The sequence below is a fragment of the Nerophis ophidion genome, linkage group LG03 (genome assembly GCF_033978795.1).
Source record: "Nerophis ophidion isolate RoL-2023_Sa linkage group LG03, RoL_Noph_v1.0, whole genome shotgun sequence".
NCBI lineage: Eukaryota > Metazoa > Chordata > Actinopteri > Syngnathiformes > Syngnathidae > Nerophis > Nerophis ophidion.
The window spans coordinates 75,887,605-75,914,520 of NC_084613.1; the positions used below are offsets into that span (position 1 = coordinate 75,887,605).

Genomic DNA, 26,916 nt, shown 5'->3' on the forward strand with positions numbered 1-26,916 from the left:
ATCCTGTGGTCCAGACTAACAAGGCCCTCCAGAGAACAAAACAATGGAATTAATAGACTTTAGAACAGGGGTTCCATCCATCCATCCATCCATTTTCTACCGCTTATTCCCTTTTGGGGTCGCTGGCGCCTATCTCAGCCACAATCGGGCGGAAGGCGGGGTACACCCTGGACAAGTCGCCACCTCATCGCAGGGCCAACACAGATAGACAGACAACATTCACACTCACATTCAAACACTAGGGCCAATTTAGTGTTGCCAATCAACCTATCCCCAGGTGCATGTCTAAACGTTTTTAATCCTGGGGCCCAACTTTTCCACTACAGACGGTGCCCGGGGCCCATTTAAAAATTAACATGGCTCTTATTAATCTTAATCTTGATTTTAATCGTATTCTACAATTACATGTAACCTACTTATGGTTTAACAGGATAAACCTTGCCAAATGATGGTCAATAGTTAAGAAACACTGCTTTAGAGTAGTCAGTGTATAGCTTGCATAGCAGTATATATTTATGATGCACTGACAATAACGTATTTATTTTAAAAATAGGCTGGCAACACAAGTGAATGCCATTATACTGTACAAAACCCAAAACCAGTGAAGTTGGCTACTTGTGTAAATCGTAAATAAAAACGTTGGTTTTCGGCCTTGCTGTTTACGTGCAGGGTTTTCTCAAGATTCTCCGAACCTTGTGACGATATTAGATGGAGGAACCCCGAAATTCCTTGCAATAGCTGGTTGAGAAATGTTCTTAAACTGTTGGATAATTTGCTCAGGCTGTTGTTGACAAAGTGGTGACCCTTGCCCAATCCTTGTTTGTGAATGACTGAGCATTCCATGGGAGCAGCTTTTTATACCCAATCATGGCACTCACCTGTTCCCAATAAGCCTGCTCACCTGTGGGATGTTCCAAATAAGTGTTTGATGAGCATTCCTCAACTTTCTCAGTCTTTTTTGCCACTTGCACCAGCTTTTTTGAATCATGTTGCAGGCATCGAATTCCAAATGAGCTAATATTTGAAAAAAATAACTTTTAACAGTTGGAACATTAAATATCTTGTCTTTGCAGTATATTCAATTGTACATAAGTTGAAAAGGATTTGCAAATCATTGTATTCTGTTTTTATATACCATTTACACAACGTGCCCACTTCTCTGGTTTTGGGTTTTGTAATAAGTTTTTGCTTAAAGGCCTACTGAAACCCACTACTACTGACCACGCAGTCTGATAGTTTATATATCAATGATGAAATATTAACATTGCAAAACATGACAATACGGCCTGGTTAGTTTACTAAATTGCAATTTTAAATTTCGCCCCGAAGTATCCTGCTGAAACATTGCGTTATGATGACGCAGAGGACATTTTGATCCTGCACCGTTACCAGTTATAAGTCGTCTGTTTTCATCGCATAATTCCACAGTATTCTGGACATCTGTGTTGCTGAATCTTTTGCAATTTGTTCAACGAATAATGGAGACATCAAAGAAGAAAGCTGTCGGTGGGAAGCGGTGTATTGCGGCCGCCTTTAGCAACACAAACACAGCCGGTGTTTCATTGTTTACATCCCCGAAAGATGACGGTGAAGCTTTACTATGGAACAGAGCGGTCAAACGAACACGGTTGGATTGGACTACACACACAAAGTACAGTGTATTATGCAGCGATCATTTCGAAAGATCGCGTTTCGAAGAGGGTCCCTTGCGAAGGGCAAGTATGGGCATCGCCACCACCCGTCGACTGGTGCTGAAAAAAGGTGCGAGGCCGACCGTCAGGTTGTACAGGTACGACCGTATAATCTCACTAAAACATTAGTAACACAATAAGCAGATAAGGGATTTTCCAGAATTATCCTAGTAAATTTGTCTAATAACATCTGAATCGCTCCCACTGTTTAGTCTTTTTTTTTTTCTACTCCTTCACTCTCACTTTCCTCATCCACGAATCTTTCATCCTCGCTCGAATTAATGGGGAAATCGTCGCTTTCTCGATTCGAATTGCTCACCCTGCTGGTGGCCATGATGGTAAACAATGTTCAGATGTGAGGAGCTCCAAAGCCCGTGACGTCACGCACATATCGTCTGCTCCTTCAGGTACAGGCAAGGCTTTTTTATCAGCACCAAAAGTTGCAATCCTTATCGTCGATGTTCTCTACTAAATCCTTTCAGCAAAAATATGGCAATATCGCGAAATGATCAAGTATGACACATAGAATGGACCTGCTATCCCCGTTTAAATAAGAAAATATAATTTCAGTAGGCCTTTAAAGTCAAGGATGTTGGTGGTAGCATTTTAGTCTGGGGCTGCATGAGTGCTGCCATCACTGGGGCGTAGCGGTCCATTGAGGGAAACACTAATTCCAACATGTACTGTGACACTGTGAAACAGAGCAGACTACTCCAAGTTGTATATCAGTCTCAAGTGTATAGTGTCCATTGATAAGATTCTTTCTGAAATGTGTATTTGAGTGTGTCTGTCATTGCAATGTTCTTTGGGTTCTTTGGCTCTTCCCTATCCTTTAAAATAGGTGCTTGGTATTTAGAAACAAGCAGCTCAACTGTCAGCTTTACACATATGCTTTTCAAAAGGCATCATTTTAGACATTAGTCTAGACCAGGGGTGTCAAACTCAAATACAGAGTGGGCCAAAATTTAAAACTGAACAAAGCCGCGGGCCAAGGTTGAACAAATTAACCTTTTAATAGGGACCCAAACAAGTTTTGCATTGAACATTGAACAAGCAAGGCTTATATAACTTTATAGTGACATGCAAAATCGAGTTTCAAATGATAATAATAATAATTACAAAATATCAATGGAATATCATTGGGGCGGCATAGCTCGGTTGGTAGAGTGGCCGTGCCAGCAACTTGAGGGTTGCAGGTTCGATTCCCGCTTCCGCCATCTTAGTCACTGCTGTTGTGTCCTTGGGCAAGGCACTTTACCCACCTGCTCCCGGTGCCACCCAAACTGGTTTAAATGTAACTTAGATATTGGGTTTCACTATGTAAAGCGCTTTGAGCCACTAGAGAAAAGCGCTATATAAATATAATTCACAATTCACAAATACAATTTAAATACAAATGTAATGCTTCTTTTCTATTTGCAGCCTTCTGAGGTAAATATCAAAATATATTGTAGCGTCCCGAAAGAGTTAGTGCTGCAAGGGATTCTGGGTTTTTATTTTGTTGTGTTTATTTTATGTTACAGTGCAGATGTTCTCCCGAAATGTGTTCGTCATTCTTGTTTGGTGTGAGTTCACAGTGTGGCACATATTTGTAACAGTGTTAATGTTGTTTATACGGCCACCCTCAGTGTGACCTGTATGGCTGTTGACCAAGTATGCCTTGATGACTGCATCTGGCTCATGGGTGTCCAACTCAGATACAGAGTGGGCCAAAAGTTTTGCATTAAATATTGAACAAGCAAGGCTTATATACAGTAACTTTATTGTGACATGCAAAATTGAGCTTCATATAATAACAATTAAAACATATCAATGGCTTTTCAAATAAAATTGAAATACAAATGTAATGCTTCTTTTCTATTTGCAGCCTTCTGAGGTAAATATCAAAATATATTGTAGCGTCCCGAAATAGTTAGTGCTGCAAGGGTTTTTGGGTATTTGTTTTGTTGTGTTTATGTTATGTTACAGTGCAGATGTTCTCCTGAAATGTGTTTGTCTTTTTTGTTTGGTGTGAGTTCACAGTGTGGCACATATTTGTAACAGTGTTAAAGTTGTTTATAAGGCCACCCTCAGTGTGACCTGTATGGCTGTTGACCAAGTATGCCTTGATGACTGCATCTGGCTCATGGGTGTCCAACTCAAATACAGAGTGGGCCAAAAGTTTTGCATTAAATATTGAACAAGCAAGGCTTGTATACAGTAACTTTATTGTGACATGCAAAATTGAGCTTCAAATAATAATAATTGTGAAGTGAAGTGAATTATATTTATATAGCGCTTTTCTCAAGTGACTCAAAGCGCTTTACATAGTGAAACCCAATATCTAAGTTCCATTTAAACCAGTGTGGGTGGCACTGGGAGCAGGTGGGTAAAGTGTCTTGCCCAAGGACACAACGGCAGTAACTAGGATGGCACAAGCGGGAATCGAACCTGCAACCCCTCAAGTTGCTGGCACGGCCACTCTACCAACCGAGCTATGCCGCCCCAATTAAAACATATCAATGGCTTTTCAAATAAAATTGAAATACAAATGTAATGCCTCTTTTCTATTTGCAGCCTTCTGAGGTAAATATCAAAATATATTGTAGCGTCCCGAAATAGTTAGTGCTGCAAGGGGTTCTGGGTATTTGTTTTGTTGTGTTTATGTTATGTTACAGTGCAGATGTTTTCCCGAAATGTGTTTGTCATTCTTGTTTGGTGTGAGTTCACAGTGTGGCGCATATTTGTAACAGTGTTAAAGTTGTTTATACGGCCACCCTCAGTGTGACCTGTATGGCTGTTGACCAAGTATGCCTTGCATTCACTTATGTGTGTGTAATAGCCGCATATATTATGCGAGTGGGCCTGCACGCTGTTTGTATGGAGGAAATGCGGCCGTGACGACAGGTTGTAGAGAATGCTAAAGGCAGTGCCTTTAAAAGGCACGCCCTCAATATTGTTGTCCGGGTGAAAATCGTGAGAATGCTTGCCCCAGGAGATTTTCGGGAGGGGCACTGAACTTCGGGAGGATTGGCAAGTGTGAGAAACTGCGGTGTTACAGCGGCACCGCTGCTGTGTAATAACGGCGGGCCAGCTGTAATGTTAATTTGATATTGCCTCAAGGGCCAAATTTGGCCCGCGGGCCAGAGTTTGACACCCATGGTCTAGACCAGGGGTCGGGAACCTTTTTGGCTGATGGAGCCAAAAAGCCAAATATTTTAAAATGTATTTCCGTAAGAGCCATATAATATTTTTTTTAACACTGAACACAACTAAACGTGTGCATTTTTAAGACCAACATTTCTAGAGTATAATAGGTCTCTTATTCTTTGTAATAACATTGTTATTCTGAAGCTAACTGTGAAGGGGCGTGGCCCGCGGGCCTGCAGCGATCTGGGGTGTGCCAGGACCGGCTTCGAAATCAGCGAGAGCTGCGTAGATGGCCCACCTGAGCCTTGTTATCTAATCACCTGTCGCTCTGTTATAAGCAGCAGCCAGGAGGAGAGACGGGGACGGGGATGGAGCCAGAGCGCTAGCGAGAACGATAGATAAATATACAATTGGTGGAAAGCAACTGAGAGACTTATTGAAAAATAAAACAATAGTGTAACCCTGAAACGGGCTCTCATGTCGGTGCTTGGTGGTCTGAAGAACCCCCAGGAGGACAAGCCCCACACTAACCAATAATAAATAAATAACTTTTTAACGCAACTTCTTGAACAGCTGCGGTAGTAAATGGATGGATGGACTAAAAATGCATGAAAATGTTTTATGTTTTGAACATTGTTTTTAACACTTATTACAAGTGGAATTATCCATTACTTATCATGTTAAGCAATGTCAGCTCAGATTTATCCGAGAGCCAGATGCAGTCATCAAAAGAGCCACATCTGGCTCGCGAGCCGTAGGTTCCCTACCCCTGGTCTAGACTGAGTCAATAGACCGAAGAAAACATTATAAAAACACTTTCTCCAGCGCTGCCCTTAAGAGCGTAATTCTCCTCTGCAGCTTTCAGTGGGCTGAAAATGAGGAGCCTGGACAGTGAACATAATTCACAAATAACCTTTGGGTATAAATTTCTCCAAATCCCTTCCAGCGTGTACTCACCCCCTATACACACCCACCCACAGTGACAAGTCGGACCGGAGGGGGTCTGACCTTGTGCTCGCCATGGGAATTGTGTTGTATTAACCACAGTGTTTGCCTCAAAACTATGACAGCTAAGGTCACTCGGTTAGAGGCGGCAGAAGAAAGGCTTTATTAAAAGGCCACATCCCCAGTTATATATCAAAAGTATAGGGGATAGGATAGGTCCAGGTGGTCTGGGACACTGTTATCTTACCTCGTCTTCGGAGATGGCTATGATGAGCGACCAGATCTTTCCTCACTCTGTTCATAAACACTTTGCAACGGACAAAGACTGAATCTACAGGGTGGGCTTCTGTGGTGAAGAAATATCGACATGAATTATCTTTTTTTTTTATGTGCCTGAAATGACTTTAATATTAATATGGAGGAGTTACCAGTTTTGAACGTTATCATTTTAGTGGGAGATATCAAGACTGTTACTGTTACACATACACAAGTTACTACTTTGTTAATAATTTTTACATTTTGGTTACATGGAACATAGGTCAAACACTTTTTAACAGGGATTTATGCCAATTTCAAAGTCGGACATCTGCTTTAAAAACAACACAGAATGACAAAGCCTCTCATTGATGTAATGTTAGGGTCTGCTTTGGTAGCTGTGACAAATTGTGTAGGACTTTCCATATTCGATATCACTGTGTCTTATGAACACTATGATGCCAAAAGTATTTGACCACCTGCCTTGACTCGCATATGAACTTGAAGTAGGCCATTCCATTCTAGAGGCTAATCTTTCCTGTGATAAAATGGCAACCAAGGTAATCATAAAGGTTAACCAAAGAACGAGATTCCTCTGCAGAATTTCCTCTCTGGTCAACAAAAGCACCTTGAGGATTCGAGCGGGAACTCTCATTCAACCCTTCTTCGATTACGCTTGCACCTCCTGGTACCCCAGCACCTCCAAAACCCTCGAATCTAGACTCCAAACATCCCAGAATAAGCTAGTCCGGTTACTTTTAGACCTCCACCCCAGATCACACCTCAATCCAACCCACTTCTCCAAAGTGGGCTGGCTCAGGGTGGAGGACAGAGTAAAACAACTTGCACTGAGCCTAGTCTATAAAATCCGCTACACCTCCTTGATACCGAAGTACATGTCGAACTACTTCCTTAACGTAATTGACCGCCATAACCACAACACCAGGGGGAGCGCCACAAACCACGTTAAACCCAGATTCCGATCTAACAAAGGTCTTAACTCATTCTCTTTCTATGCCACATCAATGTGGAATGCACTCCCAACAGGTATAAAAGTAAGTGCATCTCTATCCTCCTTCAAAACCGCTCTAAAACAACACCTCCAGGCAACTTCAACACTTTACTAATACCCTCCTCCATTCACATCCCATCTCCCCGGATTATAAACAACCTAATGTAAATAATCAAATGTACTTCTAATGTATATACTTGTTCTTATGCTATGTGAACTCACTATGTTCTCTGCTGGCTGTACATATCCTACTAAATAAGACCTACACTGTTTCAATGTCCACATTTCTCTGTTGATGCAATTGTTGATGACTGAAGTACTGATATCAACCAAAGCTCCTCATCCCACCCCCCGGATTGTAAATAATGCAAATAATTCAATGTGTATACTATGATGATTAACTTGTGTGATGACTGTATTATGTTGATAGTATATATTTGTACCATGAATTGATTAACGTGGACCCCGACTTAAACAAGTTGAAAAACGTATTCGGGTGTTACCATTTAGTGGTCAATTGTACGGAATATGTACTGAACTGTGCAATCTACTAATAAAAGTATCAATCAATCAATCAATCAATCAATCAAAAAAGTGCCATCCGATTCCTAACCCATAGGGTTCAATATGATGTCAGTCCACCTTTTGCAGCTACTACAGCTTCAACTCTTCTGGGAAAGCTGTCCACAAAGTTGCGGAGTGTGTTTATAGGAATTTTCGACCATTCTTCCAAAACCGCATTGGTGAGGTCACACACTGATGTTGGTCGAGAAGGCCTGGCTCTCAGTTTCACTTTTAATTCATCGCATAGGTGTTCTACCGGGTTCATGTCAAGACTCTGTGCAGGCCAGTCAAGTTAATCCACACCGGACTTTGTCATCCATGTCTTTGTGTACCTTGCTTTGTGCACTGGTGCAAAGTCATGTTGGAAGAGGAAGGGGCCTGCTCCAAACTGTTCCTATAATGTTGGGGGAATGGAATGGTCCAAAATGTTTTGGTATCCTGGAGCATTTAAAGTTCCTTTCATTGGAACTAAGGGGCCTAGCCCAACTCCTGAAAAACAACCCCACACCATAATTCCTCCTCCATAAAATTTCACAACAATGCAGTCTGGAATGTACCGTGCTCCTGGCAACCTCCAGATTCAGACTCGTCCACCAGATTGCCAGATGGATAAGCGTGATTCATCACTCCAGAGAACGCGTCTGCACTCCTTTAGAGTCCAGCGGTGACATGCTTTGCACCACTGCATCATTGCATTGGACTTGGTGATGTATGGCTTAGATGCAGGTGCACGGCCATGGAAACCCATTACATGAAGCTCTCTACGTACTGTACGTGGGCTTATTGGAAGGATGAAGTTTGGAACTCTGTAGCAAGTGACTGTGCAGACAGTCGGTGACCTCTTTGCATGATGCGTTCAGCATCCGCTGACCCCTCTCTGTCAGATTAAGTGGCCTATTACTTCGTGGCTGAGTTGCTGTTGTTCCCAAACTCTTCCATTGACTTATAATAAAGCAGCCTCTTGACTTTGGGATATTTAGGAGCGAGGATATTTCACAACTGGATTTATTGCACAGGTGGCATCCTATGAGAGTTCCACGCTGGAAATCACTGAGAGTGGCCCATTCTTTCACAAATGTTTGTAGAAACAGCTTCCATGCCTAAGTGCTTGATTTTATACACCTGTGGCCGGGCCAAGTGATTAGGACACCTGATTCTGATCATTTGGATGGGTAGCCAAATACTTTTGACGATATAGTGTATATTTACTGAATAACCCGAAACAACAACACATTTAGTCAAGTATTCTCTGAGTACGGTACCACACTTTGAAAAGCACCCCAAATGTACTACTATGTAGTATTTAACAGAATACGTTACAAGCACATTGCATATATGTCATGCGAGGTGCCAGCTTGGAGGTCTGAGAAGAAAAGAGTCCCCCACAGTTAGGGTCCCACACCTGAGCAGCGTCATCAGCTTTGTTTTGCACTGGTGTGAGACTTAAACTGGAGTGGACGGAAAGCTGGCATCCCTTGCGGATCCTGGCACGGCTCGAACGAAGCGACTTCAGCAATGTTTACACCAGGGGTGTCAAACTCAAATACAGAGTGGGCCAAAATTTTAAAAGGTTGAACAAATTAACCTTTTAATAGGGACCCAAACAAGTTTTGCATTAAATCAATGGCATATCAAATAAAATTTTAATAAAAATTGTATGCCTTTTTTTCTATTTGCAATCTTCTGAGGTAAATATCACATTTTTTCCACAGGCTAATAATACATTTGAAAATAAAACAATAATGAATTAACCAAACATTCAAGCATTGAAGTAGCAAGAGAAAATGCATGAATAAAACGTTAATTATTGGTCAGTTTGCTGGAAGTTTCCCGGAAGAGTTAGCGCTGCAAGGGGTTCTGGGTATTTGTTCTGTTGTGTTACGGTGCGAATGTTCACCTGAAATGTGTTTGTCATTCTTGTTTGGTGTGGGTTCACAGTGTGGCGCATATTTGTAACAGTGCTTAAGTTGTTTATACGGCCACCCTCAGTGTGACCTGTATGACTGTTGACCAAGTATGCCTTGTGCGTGTGTGTGTGTGTGTGTGTGTGTGTGTGTGTGTGTGTGTGTATGTGTGTGTGTAAAAGCCACAAATATAAAATATATAAAATCAATTCTAAAATGAACAGGGAGCCAGTGCAAACTCTGAAGAATTGGGGTTATATGCTGGCGTTTCCTGGCCCCTGTTAAAAGTCGTGCTGCCGCGTTCTGGACTAACTGGAACCTGGAGGGATCTTTTTGGCTAATGCCAGCATAAAGTGCATTGCAGTAGTCCAGGCGACTTGAAATAAAAGCATGCACGACTTGTTCAAAAAGGTTAAAAGATAAAAACGGTTTAACCTTTACTAAAAGACGAAGGTAATAAAAACACGGTTTTAAAACGTCATTGACTTGTTTGTGTAGTTTAAAATCGCTGTCTATAGTGACGCCAAGGCTGGTGACTTTGGGACGAACATAATTTTGCAAAGGTCCCAAGTGAGTGAGGGCCGGACCAAAAACTTAAATTTCCGTTTTTCCCTCATTCATTATTAAAAAATTCTGGGCTAACCAAGCCTTGACAGTTAAGAAGGGGAGTCAGGGGACCGTGACCTTTTGAAATCGGCATATAAATTTGGCAGTCATCTGCATAAAAGTGATAAAACACTCCATGTTTCTTAAAAATATCTCCAAGAGGGAGGAGATAATTGTTTGCATGAGCCAGAATTATAGTATAAAATGTATCGGTACTCTAATTATTGTTAAGTTAAGAAATATTAGTTAACATTATACTCATGTCTACGATACATTTGTATGTTTTTGGTAGAGTTTCCGGGTTTAATTGTGAACTTATGCAGATGGTGCAAGTTATCAGACTTCTATATTAAGCTCAGTAATACAATCAAAAATGCTAAAGCCTCACATGTTGAGAAACGTTGACTCATGGTAAGAAACTCTCATTACCGAGGAGAGAAGGTTAAGTGAGTGCAGTCTGTTTGTCCGCCATTGTGCAAATATCCATGTGAGAGCCAAGGTGCTTGGGGGTTTGATTGAGCTCCGGCAAGAGCCGAGCCGGGGGAGGATATGTTTGTATTAACAACTACATGAATAATACAAAAGCTGAACAGTGCTCAAAGATGAGAGTCGAGGGTAAACAGATCAATATCGGATTTATCCGGGCTGGATGCGTCGTTCTCGCCCTGGTTTATGAGGAAACTATTCACATCCACCTGAGCCTTCAGATAGCCGTGCTTCCACGTCTCATGTACTGTATTTGATGGCGGTAACACTGAGGTTATGCCTAAGGGAGATGTAACAGTTTTGCTGCTTGTATAACAAACAGGGGATTGTAATGAAATGTTAATGTTATGTGTAAGGGTTTCAAAGATTCACACGTAAAACACAGACACTTGGCAATGAATTGTGTTGGCGTGATGCAGCATAGAATAAATACATTTACATAGACACCTGCTGCAGGCTGCCTTCAAACATAATCACATTCAGACTACAGGATACACTTTTGTTGCAAAAACAGAGAAAATGTTTTGTAGTTTTTTTTAGGAATGGTCTCACCTCCCAGCAGTTTGGACTGACAGTTGACAAACTCCGGTTTCTGAGAGGGGATGTAACGCTGGCAGGTGTGGTGAAGAATCTGGACAAAGGTGCACTTTTCTCCCGCAGAACCAGCGACCCACTGGTCGTAGGCGTTGTCGAACGTCAGGTCGAACTCTGGAGAGTCCTGTCCGGGAAGCAATCAGAATCTGTCGGCTGTTTTACACACACTCAACTTAAAGGGGAACATTATCACCAGACCTATGTAAGTGTCAATATATACCAGGGGTAGGGAACCTATGGCTGTAGAACCAAATGTGGCTCTTTTGATGACTGCATCTGGCTCTTTGATAAATCTGAGCTGACGTTGCTTAACACGATAAGTAATGAATAATTCCACTTGTAATCAGTGTTAAAAATAATGTTCAAAATATAAATTATTCTCATGCATTTCTAATCCGTCCATCCTTTTTGCTACCGCACCTGTTCAAGAAGTTGCGTCAATGGTAAGAAGTTATTTATTTATTATTGGTTAGTGTGGGGCTTGCCCTCCTGGGGGTTCTTCAGACCACCAAGCACCGACACGAGAGCCTGTTTCAGGGTTACAATATTGTTTTATTTTTCAAAAAATATCTCAGTTGTTTTCCAGCAATTGTATTCCCAGCCCCAACCCCATCTCTCCTACTGGCTGCTGCTTATAACAGTGCGACAGGTGATTAGATAACAAGGCCCAGGTGGGCCGTCTACGCACCTGTTGCTGCAGGCCCGCAGGCCACGCCCCTCCACAGTTAGCTTCAGAATAACAATGTTATTACAAAGAATAAGAGACTTATTATACTATAGAAATGTTGGTTTTACTTAAAAATGCACGCGTTTAGTTGTGTTCAGTGTTAAAAAAAATATTATATGGCTCTTACGGAAATATATTTCAAAATATTTGGCTTTTTGGCTCTCTCAGCCAAAAAGGTTCCCGACCCCTGATATATACCTTGATGGTGCAGAAAAAAGACCATATATTTTTTCAACTGATTTCCAAACTTTAAATGGGTGAATTTTGTCGAATTAAACGCCTTTCTGTTTATCGCGCTGGAGGCGATGACGTCAGAATGTGACGTCGCCGAGGTGACACACCCACCATTTTCATTTTCAACACATTACAAACACCGGGTCTCAGCTCTGTTATTTTCCGTTTTTTTTGACTATTTTTTGGAACCTTGGAGACATCATGCCTCGTCGGTGTGTTGTCGGAGGGTGTAACAACACTAACAGGGAGGGATTCAAGTTGCACCACTGGCCCGAAGATGCGAAAGTGTCTGCCGCCAGACCCCCATTGAATGTGCTGGAGTGTCTCCACATTTGACCGGCGATGCTAAGACAGACATGGCACAGAGATGTATGGATAACCTGCAGATGCATTTGCAACAATAGTCAACGAAATCACAAAGGTGAGTTTTGTTGATTTTGACTGCCAGCTAATCGATGCTAACATGCCACGCTAATCGATGCTAACATGCTATTTACCGGTGGTGCTAAAGCAGACATGGCACAGAGATGTATGGATAACCTGTAGATGCATTTGCAACTATATTACGTTTCCCTCCACCCACATTTAATGCGAAAAAAACACTTACCAATCGACGGATTTAAGTTGCTCCAGTGTCAAAAGATGCGAAAGTCCTGATCGTTTGGTCCGCACATTTTACCGGCGATGCTAACGCAGCTATTCGGCCATGCTATGGCTATGAATAGCGTCAATAGCTATTTGCTCAATAGCTTCAGTTTCTTCTTCAATACTTTCATACTCCAACCATGTGTTTCAATACATGCGTAATCGGTTGAATCGCTTAAGTCGCTGAAATCCGAGCTAATGTCACTATATGTTGCTGTGGTATTCCCATTGTTTGTTTACATTGGCAGCACTGTGTGACGTCACAGGGAAATGGATAGCGGTTTCGCAGAGAGCGAAAATAAGGCACTTTAAAGCTTTATTTAGGGATATTCCGAGACCGGTAAAATTTTGAAAAAAAATTAAAAAAATACAACAAGCCACTGGAAACTGATTTTTATTGTTTTTAACCCTTTTGAAATTGTGATAATGTTCCCCTTTAAACACTAGAAACAGAACTTACTTTGTTGGAGTCGATGCCATTGACCTGCTGTAGCTGGTTGATTGCCCACTGTGACCGTTTTACAAACATGGACGATCCCTGGAACTTTTTCACCTTAGTGATGGTGACGTGCGCTGGCTTCTTATTTGTGACTGCAAAAGACAAATAACATTACATTCCCAGGTCTAGGTCGTGTACATAATGCTACAGCGACTATGATCCACTCACAACATTCCCTTTCACACAGCCTATACAAGCTGTTTTCCCCCATTTTGGTGTTGATCTGTAAAAATGGAAATAGATTTATGCCTTCAGAGTTGGTAAGAAAGCACTAGCAGCCAAGAAGACGAAGACTGTGTAAATGGGAATTCTGCAACGGGCGGATACAGACGTGAAGTTTAAGTTCCATATAAACAGCTTCTGAAGGGCAGAAGGAGTCGACCTGGCAATCTTCCACCTCGTGAAGCAGTATTCAAGGTAGAGGCATTTTTTTTAAACTAATCAGCTGATGAGCTGCCGAACCCAGCCAATCTTTGGCGCGGCTGTATCATAACGTTTACATGGCTAAAAGATTGTATTAGCTTAAACATTTATATATTCTATATAGCACACATATTTATATATTATTTGTTGTTATTACAAATTAATTGTTTTGGTCTTTGTTCCATTGTTTGCAAACTCAAAGGGTAAGTTTCTGGATAGGAAGCTTTAAAGGCAAAACTCAAAATATTGAAATAGGAGCCAATAGTAGTTTTTGCTTCTTTTTTTTGTTTTGTTATTGTGCATTAGCCACTAGGTGTGTGAATCTTTAGAAACCTATCGGTGTGATCAAATTCCGATTCCTGAGGTGACAATTCAATTTGATTCTCGATCCAATATTTAGTGTAATAATAAAAATGAAACTTTTTTTTATACCGGTTGCAGGTTAGAAAACCTCCTTCTAGTTGCATGGAGATGGCCTAAAAACGTACATCGATTTAAAAAAATTAAAATTATTTTCAAATTGACTTTTGAAAATTGTAAATCGATTTAGAATTGATGAACAAGAAATCGATTTTTTGTGAACCCCCATTATCCACTTTTTGTCAAAAAACATTGGGTAATACTTTAGTATAGGGAACACATATTCACCATTAATTAGTTGCTTATTAACATGCAAATTAGTAACATATAGGCTCTTAATTAGTCATTATTAAGTACTTATTAATGCCGTATTCTGCATGGCCTTATTATACAAACAGTAAGGTTAGAAAACCTCCTTCTGGTTGCATGGAGATGGCTTGAAAACATTTTTTTAAACTAATGTACATACATTTTTTTTTTTAAATGTTTATTTTCAAATTGACTTTTGAAAATTGTAAATCGATTTAGAACTGATTAACAAGAAATCGATTTTTTGTGCACCCCCATTATCCACTTTATTTTGTTAAAAAACATTGGGTAATACTTTAGTATAGGGAACACATATTCACCATTAATTAGTTGCTTATTAACATGCAAATTAGTAACATATAGGCTCTTAATTAGTCATTATTAAGTACTTATTAATGCCGAATTCTGCATGGCCTTATTATACAACCAGTAAGGAGGTTAAGAAACCTCCTTCTGGTTGCACGGAGATGGCCTAAAAACATTTTTTAAAACTAACGTACACAGATTTTTTTAAAAAATGGGCTCACCACTCATAGGAGGGGCCATAGAGGTCGGGTGCATTGTGAGCTGGGCGGCAGCCGAAGGCAGGGCACTTGGCGGTCCGATCCTCGGCTACAGAAGCTAGCTCTTGGGACGTGGAACGTCACCTCACTGGGGGGGAAGGAGCCTGAGCTAGTGCGCGAGGTAGAGAAGTTCCGGCTGGATATAGTCGGACTCACCTCGACGCACAGCAAGGGCTCTGGAACCAGTTCTCTCGAGAGGGACTGGACCCTCTTCCACTCTGGCGTTGCCGGCAGTGAGAGGCGACGGGCTGGGGTGGCAATTCTCGTTGCCCCCCGGCTCAAAGCCTGCACGTTTGAGTTCAACCCAGTGGACGAGAGGGTAGCTTCCCTTCGCCTTCGGGTGGGGGGACGGGTACTGACTGTTGTTTGTGCTTACGCACCAAACAGCAGTTCAGAATACCCACCCTTTTTGGGTACACTCGAGGGAGTACTGGAAAGTGCTCCTCCGGGTGATTCCCTTGTCCTACTGGGAGACTTCAACGCTCATGTTGGCAACGACAGTGAAACCTGGAGAGGCGTGATTGGGAAGAATGGTCGCCCGGATCTAAACCCGAGTGGTGTTTTGTTATTGGACTTTTGTGCTCGTCACAGTTTGTCGATAACAAACACCATGTTCAAACATAAGGGTGTCCATATGTGCACTTGGCACCAGGACACCCTAGGCCGCAGTTCCATGATCGACTTTGTAGTTGTGTCATCGGATTTGCGGCCTTATGTTTTGGACACTCGGGTGAAGAGAGGGGCGGAGCTTTCTACCGATCACCACCTGGTGGTGAGTTGGCTGCGATGGTGGGGGAGGATGCCGGACAGACCTGGCAGGCCCAAGCGCATTGTGAGGGTCTGCTGGGAACGTCTGGCAGAGTCTCCTGTCAGAGAGAGTTTCAATTCACACCTCCGGGAGAACTTTGAACATGTCACGAGGGAGGTGCGGGACATTGAGTCCGAGTGGACCATGTTCAGAACCTCTATTGTCGAGGCGGCTGATTGGAGCTGTGGCCGCAAGGTTGTTGGTGCCTGTCGTGGCGGTAATCCCAGAACCCGTTGGTGGACACCAGCAGTGAGGGATGCCGCCAAGCTGAAGAAGGAGTCCTATCGGGTTCTTTTGGCTCATAGGACTCCGGAGGCAGTGGACGGGTACCGACGGGCCAAGCGGTGTGCAGCTTTAGCGGTCGCGGAGGCAAAAACTCGGACATGGGAAGAGTTCGGGGAAGCCATGGAAAACGACTTCCGGACGGCTTCGAAGCGATTCTGGACCACCATACGGCGCCTCAGGAAGGGGAAGCAGTGCACTATCAACACCGTGTATGGTGCGGATGGTGTTCTGCTGACTTCGACAGCGGATGTTGTGGATCGGTGGAGGGAATACTTCGAAGACCTCCTCAATCCCACCAACACGTCTTTCTTTGAGGAAGCGGTGCCTGGGGAATCTGTAGTGGACTCTCCTATTTCTGGGGCTGAGGTCGCTGAGGTAGTTAAAAAGCTCCTCGGCGGCAAGGCCCCGGGGGTGGATGAGATCCGCCCGGAGTTCCTTAAGGCTCTGGATGCTGTGGGGCTGTCCTGGTTGACAAGACTCTGCAGCATCGCGTGGACATCGGGGGCGGTACCTCTGGATTGGCAGACCGGGGTGGTGGTCCCTCTCTTTAAGAAGGGGGACCGGAGGGTGTGTTCCAACTATCGTGGGATCACACTCCTCAGCCTTCCCGGTAAGGTTTATTCAGGTGTACTGGAGAGGAGGCTTCGCCGGATAGTCGAACCTCGGATTCAGGAGGAACAGTGTGGTTTTCGTCCTGGTCGTGGAACTGTGGACCAGCTCTATACTCTCGGCAGGGTTCTTGAGGGTGCATGGGAGTTTGCCCAACCAGTCTACATGTGCTTTGTGGACTTGGAGAAGGCATTCGACCGTGTCCCTCGGGAAGTCCTGTGGGGAGTGCTCAGAGAGTATGGGGTATCGGAATGTCTTATTGTGGCAGTCCGCTCCCTGTATGATCAGTGTCGGAGCTTGGTCCGCATTGCTGGCAGTAAGTCGGACACGTTTCCAGTGAAGGTTGGACTCCGCCAAGGCTGTCCTTTGTCACCGATTCTGTTCATAACTTTTATGGACAGAATTTCTAGGCGCAGCCAAGGCGTTGAGGGGTTCCGGTTTGGTGGCCACGGGATTAGGTCTCTGCTTTTTGCAGATGATGTAGTCCTGATGGCTTCATCTGGCCGGGATCTTCAGCTCTCACTGGATCGGTTCGCAGCCGAGTGTGAAGCGACCGGAATGAGAATCAGCACCTCCAAATCCGAGTCCATGGTTCTCGCCCGGAAAAGGGTGGAGTGCCAACTACGGTTTGGGGAGGAGACCCTGCCCCAAGTGGAGGAGTTCAAGTACCTAGGAGTCTTGTTCACGAGTGGGGGAAGAGTGGATCGTGAGATTGACAGGCGGATCGGTGCGGCGTCTTCAGTAATGCGGACGTTGTATCGATCCGTTGTGGTGAAGAAGGAGCTGAGCCGGAAGGCAAAGCTCTCAATTTACCGGTCGATCTACGTTCCCATCCTCACCTATGGTCATGAGCTTTGGGTCATGACCGAAAGGATAAGATCACGGGTACAAGCGGCCGAAATGAGTTTCCTCCGCCGGGTGGCGGGGCTCTCCCTTAGAGATAGGGTGAGAAGCTCTGCCATCCGGGAGGAACTCAAAGTAAAGCCGCTGCTCCTCCACATCGAGAGGAGCCAGATGAGGTGGTTCGGGCATCTGGTCAGGATGCCACCCGAACGCCTCCCTAGGGAGGTGTTTAGGGCACGTCCAGCTGGTAGGAGGCCACGGGGAAGACCCAGGACACGTTGGGAAGACTATGTCTCCCGGCTGGCCTGGGAACGCCTCGGGATCCCCCGGGAAGAGCTAGACGAAGTGGCTGGAGATAGGGAAGTCTGGGCTTCCCTGCTTAGGCTGCTGCCCCCGCGACCCGACCTCGGATAAGCGGAAGATGATGGATGGATGGATGGATGGTTTATTTTTAAATTGACTTGAGTATTGTAAATCGATTTAAAATTGATGAAGAAATCGATTTTTTGTGCACAACCATTATCCACTTTATTTTGTTAAAAACATTGGGTAATACTTTAGTATAGGGAACACATATTCACCATTAATTAGTTGCTTATTAACATGCAAATTAGTAATATATAAGCTCTTAATTAGTCATTATTAAGTATTTATTAATGACGTATTCTGCATGGTCTTATTATACAACCAGTAAGGAGGTTAAGAAACCTCCTTCTGGTTGCATGGAGATGGCCTAAAAACATTTTTATTTAAACTAACGTACATAGATTTAAAAAAAAAAAGTATTTTCAAATTGACTTTTGAAAATTGTAAATCGATTTAGAATTGATGAGCAAGAAATCGATTTTTTGTGCACCCCCATTATCGACTTTATTTTGTTAAAAACATTGGGTAATACTTTAGTATAGGGAACACATATTCACCATTAATTAGTTGCTTATTAACATGCAAATTAGTAACATATAGGCTCTTAATTAGTCATTATCATGTACTTATTAATGCCGTATTCTGCATGGCCTTATTATACAACCAGTAAGGAGGTTAGAAAACCTCCTTCTGGTTGCATGGAGATTGGCCTAAAAACCTTTTTTAAAACTAACGTACATAGATTTTTTTTTTTTAATGTTTATTTTCAAATTGACTTTTGAAAATTGGAAAACGATTTAGAATTGATGAACAAGAAATCGATTTTTTGTGAACCCCCATTATCGACTTTATTTTGTTAAAAACATTGGGTAATACTTTAGAATAGGGAACACATATTCACCGTTAATTAGTTGCTTATTAACATGCAAATTAGTAACATATAGGCTCTTAATTAGTCATTATTAAGTACTTATTAATGCCGTATTCTGCATGGCCTTATTATACAACCAGTAAGGAGATTAGAAAACCTCCTTCTGGTTGCATGGAGATGGTCTAAAAACATTTTTTTAAACTAACGTACATCGATTTAAAAAATATATATATATATTTTCAAATTGACTTTTGAAAATTGTAAATCGATTTAAAATTGATGACCAAGAAATCGATTTTTTGTGCACCCCCATTATCCACTTTATTTTGTTAAAAACATTGGGTAATACTTTAGTATAGGGAACACATATTCACCATTAATTAGTTGCTTATTAACATGCAAATTAGTAACATATAGGCTCTTAATTAGTCATTATTAAGTACTTATTAATGTCGTATTCTGCATGGCCTTATTATACAACCATTAAGCCATTAACTAAGAGTCTTCCCTCAATAACCTCAGATTTATTGCTTATTAGTAACCCTAACCCTAACCCTTATATGTTCCCCTGTTGTCCAAATAACTCTAAATTAAGTCTTTGATACTTTAATAAGCAGTTAATTAATGGTGGATTTGTTTCCCATACTAAAGTGTTACCAAACATTGTATGTAGCATTCATTACCACAAATTCAACTCAAGATGAGATAGTGTTCTACCTGCACTTTTTCTAACCCTTTCATTTTATGTCTTGTCCTCGAATGGCCTCTTTTGCACAGAATTACAAACGCTTCCTTCGGACATCCATGTTTGCTTACGGATCAAGCAGGCTTATACAGTGCTTGACGGAGACTGACTGCACCTTTTAATGCTTTTATAACCCGGAGAGCAGACCTCTACTTCCGACATCCCACACAATCTATTGTGTCGGATCAGATAGGAGGAAGTGTCCGGGTCAACTTTCGCTATTGTTGCTCTTTGCTCTGATCCTCATCTCTCCCCAAAAAAATTCCCGATTAAAATCGTTGGCTGACCGACCCGTTCCACCCCGTCCCCCCTGCTGGGTTTAGGGACAGCGCTTCCCTCCTATTTCTCTGAATGTAATTCATAGAAATATACGCAGAAGCCATTGTTGCACTGACACACAATACACACACATCCCTATTCACAAGCTTCCCAGTGAATAGGGATGTTTTGTGCATCCATTTACACAACTGTAGTTAATCCATGAGCGGCTGGCCTGTGGTCACAGAAAGGAAGAAAGCTGGAAGCATGACCAAACAGATGAGGGCAGAACGATTACAATAATACAAGTCCAAGGGGCCAAAACGCTTCAATAAATACTACAGCTGGATTTAATTCAACCGTTTTATTCCCAATACTCAGATGCTTTTGTTACATCTGTGACAAAAAAACTTTTCTGCCAAACTTATTAAAAAGAAAATTTAGTTTTTTCTGCCTGTGGTTAGTTGAAGTTTGGCAGTATCTAATCAAAAAGAACAGAAGCTAACATTATTGTGAATTCAACCATAAACAGTTTAATTGGAAAAGCCTGCCATTATGACATCAGGCAAGAGCCAAAAAGACAAAATGTTAAACAAAGTAGAGTAGCAAGCACAATTGCCATCCATCCATCTTCTTCCGCTTATCCAAGGTCGGGTCGCGGGGTCAGCAGCCTATGCAAGGAAGCCCAGACTTTCCTCTCCCCAGCCACTTCATCCAGCTCTTCCCAGGGGATCCTGAGGCGTTCCCAGGCCAGCCGGGAGACATAGTCTTCCCAACGTGTCCTGGATCTTCCCCGTGGCCTCTTACCGGTTGGACGTGCCCTGAACACCTCCCTAGGGAGGCATTCGGGTGGCATCCTGACTAGATGCCCGAACCACCTCATCTGGCTCCTCTCGATGTGAAGGAGCAGCGGCTTTACTTTGAGTTCCTCCCGGATGGCAGAGCTTCTCACCCTATCCCTAAGGGAGAGCCCCGCCGCCCGGCGGAGGAAACTCATTTCGGCCGCTTGTACCCGTGATCATGTCCTTTCGGTCATAACCCAAAGCTCATGACCATAGGTGAAGATGGGAACGTAGATCGATCGGTAAATTGAGAGCTTTGCCTTCCGGCTCAGCTCCATCTTCACCAGAACGGATCGATACAGCGTCCACATTACTGAAGACGCCGCACCGATCCGCCTGTCGATCTCACGATCCACTCTTCCCTCACTCGTGAACAAGACTCCGAGGTACTTGAACTCGTCCACTTGGGGCAAGCACAATTAGAGTTTGTTTTTTTTGGATATTAGTAGAAACAAAATAAACATTAAGTGATATAAATAACCATTAGTAAGAATAAGTGGTAGAGAACTGAATTGCGGGTATAAAGCATACTCTCTCCAAATGATGATAAACACCTCCCCAGTCAACTACTAGTATCATCACTATGAGCCCGTTGACGTTCTAGAAACAAACTTCAGAGCAGCTCACTCGCAGTCCTGGCTTGAGGTGAAGGCCAATTAGCTTTTAGCGTAACATTAGCTCATTTTGCGGTGTGTGTTTTAGCTCATTGTGCGGTGTGTGTGTGTTACGGACAATGTTGATTAAACTGTGTTGAAGCAACAAAAAAGGACATGATGTTAAGTGAAGAGTTTTTGTCTCTGATAGTTGATATAACAATGTAAGTGCATCATAAAGCTTACATGAACTCCATGGTGTTCAGGGATGAATAGTCTCTACTATTGCTATTGTACTATTTTTTTCAGCCATAGTTACATTAATCATTAGTAATGTAGCAGCCTAGTTTTGAATGGCAGGGTCCCTGCTATCACATGTTGATAAAAATACAACATTTACATAATAAAAATCAACTACAGGCTTCCCAAATGCTGTAATAAATTAGGCATGATGAGTTGACTTGAAACTGTTTAATGTTGCACTTTTTATATGTAGAAGTTTTGTCATTTTATTTAATATAAGCAACAATTTGAGGCAGTTTAATGTGGATTAACGTGGGCAGAATTATTATAGTGTTCCCAATGTTAAAAGGATAATGCCATTGTTTATAAATTTGGTAAATGAATAACCCAAAAAATTTATATTTTGTTGTTTTCTTACTACAACAAAAATGAACCGAACCGTGACCTCTAAACGGAGGTACGTACCGAACCGAAATTTTTGTGTACCGTTACACCCCTAAGTCAGACATAACTGCAGGCCTAGGTTGGAAACTCACAACCCGCCACTGCTAAACATAGGCTAAAATACTAATAGTTATTGGTTGTATAAACCAGAGGTGAGCAGAGAACCCAAAAACTAAAGTTACTTTAGAACAGTCCTTCTCAAATAGTGTGGCAGGGGGGGTGCGATGCGATGCCAGGAGGGGCCCGTGTTACCTCGGAGAACTTGCTTTTTTTTGCCGTACTAGAATATAACACAGTGGGCGACACAATCCCCCTTGCATGCTGCTGCCCATAGTAGACCATCCCTCGCACAGTCTTACCCCACCTCAAGCCTGTCCTTGTGCAACTACCGAGGCCTCCAGCCGGTCGCCGTTTTACCCAAATCTACGACAACGTCAGCCCAGACGTGTGCCTCCTCGTCCCCTCCAATGGAGGAGGAGAAAAGGGTGGTGATGGAAAAAGAGAGTCCATCACTGCCGGGGAATAGGACAGCGAGAAGGCCTCCGTCTTGGAGAAACAGGCAGAGTGGACCACTGGAGCTAAAGGGGTGGAGTTGAGGAAACCCCAATCGGAAACATCAAAGGCATCAGGTGAGACGAAACCCCAAAGACAAGATTGCTTCAAACCGACAGGTGCGTCGTCGTCCACGCAGTCCGAAACGCAACCCACGGCGAGGTTGACGAAATGTGGTCTTTCAGAGACCCAGAGCCCCGCCAGAGTTCCCCGTGAGGAGAAATGGATGCGGAAAAACCCAGGGTCTTTGTCGTCACCCTCTTCGTCACCCGTACTTCCGTCTCAGCCTGACGGCGGTCAGCCTTCCTGGATGGAACTGGCCAAGAGGAAGTCCATGGTATGGAGCGACAAGACTATGGACTGACGAGGGAGACACAAAGTGAATAAACCCCCTTCACATTTCAACAACTTTTTGGTGTCAACTTGGATATACTTTAGCGTTGTCAGTGAACCGAAGCTCCTAGGTGCCGGCAGCACTCATGCAGCCCCAAACCATGATGCTACCACTACTTCACTGAAGCATGACACAATTATCTTGGCACTCACTTGCATTGCCAGATATTTAGTCAATAATATCTTGGTGTGATTTATATTTTTTATAAGCATTTGTTACGTCTCGCCTCGACTACTGTAACGTATTATTTTCGGGTCTCCCCATGTCTAGTATTAGAAGATTACAGTTGGTACAAAATGCGGCTGCTAGACTTTTGACAAGAACAAGAAAGTTTGATCATATTACGCCTGTACTGGCTCACCTGCACTGGCTTCCTGTGCACTTAAGATGTGACTTTAAGGTTTTACTACTTACGTATAAAATACTACACGGTCTAGCTCCATCCTATCTTGCCGATTGTATTGTACCATATGTCCTGGCAAGAAATCTGCGTTCAAAGGACTCCGGCTTATTAGTGATTCCCAAAGCCCAAAAAAAGTCCGCGGGCTATAGAGCGTTTTCATTTCGGGCTCCAGTACTCTGGAATGCCCTCCCGGTAACAGTTCGAGATGCCACCTCAGTAGAAGCATTTAAGTCTCACCTTAAAACTCATTTGTATACTCTAGCCTTTAAATAGACTCCCTTTTTAGACCAGTTGATCTGCCGTTTCTTTTCTTTTTCTTCTATGTCCCACTCTCCCTTGTGGAGGGGGTCCGGTCCGATCCGGTGGCCATGTACTGCTTGCCTGTGTATCGGCTAGGGACATCTCTGCGCTGCTGATCCGCCTCCGCTTGGGATTGTTTCCTGCTGGCTCCGCTGTGAACGGGACTCTCGCTGCTGTGTTGGATCCGCTTTGGACTGGACTCTCGCGACTGTGTTGGATCCATTATGGATTGAACTTTCACAGTATCATGTTGGACCCGCTCGACATTCATTGCTTTCCTCCTCTCCAAGGTTCTCATAGTCATCATTGTCACCGACGTCCCACTGGGTGTGAGTTTTCCTTGCCCTTATGTTGCCCTTATGTGGGCCTACCGAGGATGTCGTAGTGGTTTGTGCAGCCCTTTGAGACACTAGTGATTTAGGGCTATATAAGTAAACATTGATTGATTGATTGATTGATATTTTTCAGTGGATCGTAAATCATCCATTATGGGGATGGCGTGGTGAAGTTGGGAGAGTGGCTGTGCCAGCAACCTGAGGGTTACTGGTTCAATCCCCACTTTCTACTAGTCACGTCCGTTATGTCCTTGAGCAAGACACTTCACCCTTGCTCCTGATGGGTGCTGGTTAGCGCCTTGCATGGCAGCTCCCGCCATCAGTGTGTGAATGTGTGTGAATGGTGAATGTGGAAATACTGTCAAAGCGCTTTGAGTTCCTTAAAAAAGGTAGAAAAGCGCTATACAAGTACAACCCATTTACCATTTACCATAACGAAGTGTATGTACCACATCACTGTAACTGTGGGTTGTTTCCTTTTATGTTAATAAACTTATAATGTCACGCAGAGGTAGTTATTACAATCTTATAGACAAATTATATTATTTATATTCACGGTGGAGAGTGGGGTTTGGGAGACAAAATATTTTCTTCTTCTAAGGGCGGGGGGGGGGGGGGGCATAACAGAAGATATTTTGTAGGCACTGCTTTAGAACAATAGGATTTAAGTAAAAGTAAAAAGTAGTCATCAAAATAATCATCATAGTCATCGAAGTATTTTGTGAAAAATATTCAAATATAGATGGATGGATGGATGGTTTCTCTCATTGGAAGTGGAATTATTGGAGGCTGAAATGTGAACATTTATACTGACACAGATGACAGCACCTGATATACAGTCGTGGTCAAAAGTTTACATACACTTGTAAAGAACATAATGTCATGGCTGTCTTGAATTTCCAATAATTTCTACAATTCTTATTTTTTTGTGATACAGTAATTGGAGCACATACTTGTTGGTCACAAAAAACATTCATGAAGTTTGCTTCTTTTATGAATTTATTAACGGTCCATTGAAAATGTGACCAAATCTGCTGGGTCAAAAGTATACATAAAGTGAATTATATTTTATATAGCGCTTTTCTCTGGTGACTCAAAGGCACTTTACATAGTGAAACCCAATATCTAAGTTACATTTAAACCAGTGTGGGTGGCACTGGGAGCAGGTGGGTAAAGTGTCTTGCCCAAGGACACAACAGCAGTGACTAGGATGGCGGAAGCGGGAATCGAACCTGCAACCCTCAAGTTGCTGGCACGGTCGCTCTACCAACCGAGCTATGCCGCCCCCAAAGCAAAGTTAATATTTGGTTACATGTCCGAAGGCAAGTTTCACTGCAATAAGGCGCTTTTGGTAGCCATCCACAAGCTTCTGGCAAGCTTGTGGTTGAATTTTTGACCACTCCTCTTGACAAAATTGGGGCAGTTCAGCTACATTTGTTGGTTTTCTGACATGGACTTTTTTCTTCAGCATTTTCCACACGCTTAAGTCAGGACTTTGGGAAGGTTATTCTACAACCTTAATTGTAGCCTAATCTAGCCATTCCTTTACCACTTTTGACGTGTGTTTGGGGTCATTGTCCTGTTAGAACAGGGGTAGGGAACCTATGGCTCGCGAGCCAGATGTGGCTCTTTTGATGACTGCATCTGAGATGACATTGCTTGACACGATAAGTAATGAATAATTCCACTTGTAATCACAGTGTTAAAAATAATGTTCAAAATATAAAACATTCTCATGCAGTTTTAATCCATCCATCCGTTTTTCTACCACACCTGTTCAAGAAGTTGCGTTAATGGTAAGAAGTTATTTATTTATTAATGGTTAGTGTGGGGCTTGTCCTCCTGGAGGTTCTTCAGACCACCAAGCACTGACATGAGAGCCTGTTTCAGGGTTACAATATTGTTTTATTTTTCAATAAGTCTCTCAGTTGCTTTCCAGCAATTGTCTTTTTCTCTTTCGTTCTCGCTCGCGCTCCGGCTCCAGCTCCAACCCCGTCTCTCCTCCTGGCTGCTGCTGCTTATAACAGAGCGACTGGTGATTATATAACAAGGCCCATGTGGGCCATCTACGCACCTGTCGCTGATTTCGAGGCCGATCCTGGCAACACCCCGCTTCGCTGCGGGCCACGCCCCCTCCACAGTTAGATTCAGAATAACAATGTTATTACAAAGAATAAGGGGCCTACTATACTCTAGAAATGTTAATCTTACAAAAAAATGCACGCGTTTAGTTGTGTTCAATATTCTAAAAATAGCAACAATTCAAAAATCCTTTATAAATCTATTTATTGAATAATACTTCAACAAAATATGAATGTAAGTTCATAAACTGTGAAAATAAATGCAACAATGCAATATTTAGTGTTGACAGCTGGATTCTTGTGGACATGTTCCATAAATATTGTTGTTAAAGATTTCTTTTTTTGTGAAGAAATGTTTACAATTAAGTTCACAAATCCAGATGGATCTCTATTACAATCCCAAAAGAGGGCACTTTAAGTTGATGACTACTTCTATGTGTAGAAATCTTTATTTATAATTGAATCACTCGTTTATTTTTCAACAAGTTTTTAGTTATTTTTATATATTTTTTTCCAAATAGTTCAAGAAAGACCACTACAAATGAGCAATATTTTGTACTGTTATAAAATTTAATAAATCAGAAACTAATGATATAGTGCTGTATTTTACTTTTTCTTTTTTTCAGCCAAAAATGCTTTGCTCTGATTGGGGGTTACTTGAAATTAAAACAAATGTCCACAGGGGGTACATCACTGAAAAAAGGTTGAGAACCACTGCAATAAGTGGTAGGAAATGGATGGATGGGTCCCCTTTAATACAATTTCCTCGATTACTGATGATGATTGTAGAATGACACACTTCTCTCAGTTTGAATCCAGCATTGTTCAAACCTAATAAAGTGTAAAAATCCAGTAAGTAAATCACCAAGATGCTGCCAAGACTATTGTTTTTATGTGGTCTGTGCTGTCACAGCAAAGCCATGCTGAGGTTTCGATAATGCTCCCTTTTCTCATGCTCTGATGGTGACATGCGGTCACTTCCTAAAAGGGGATCAGTC

The 26,916-nt window shown here is 42.6% G+C and overlaps 1 protein-coding gene across 3 annotated transcripts in view; it reads right to left on the reverse strand.

Moving 5' to 3' along the window:
- The window catches only part of LOC133550051 (syntaxin-binding protein 6-like), a 154,257-nt gene that overhangs the window by 38,223 nt on the left and 89,118 nt on the right, over window positions 1-26,916 (reverse strand). For 2 of the 3 annotated variants that reach the window (XM_061896067.1, XM_061896065.1), the window contains 2 exons: window positions 13,253-13,383; window positions 11,145-11,310 (listed from right to left, as the gene is read on the reverse strand). In XM_061896067.1, the coding sequence (XP_061752051.1) occupies window positions 11,145-11,310; window positions 13,253-13,321 (235 nt within the window). In that variant the 5' untranslated portion in view covers window positions 13,322-13,383. Of the gene's footprint in view, window positions 1-11,144; window positions 11,311-13,252; window positions 13,384-13,459; window positions 13,515-26,916 lie in introns of all 3 variants that reach the window. The other variant, XM_061896066.1, reaches the window with a different exon arrangement.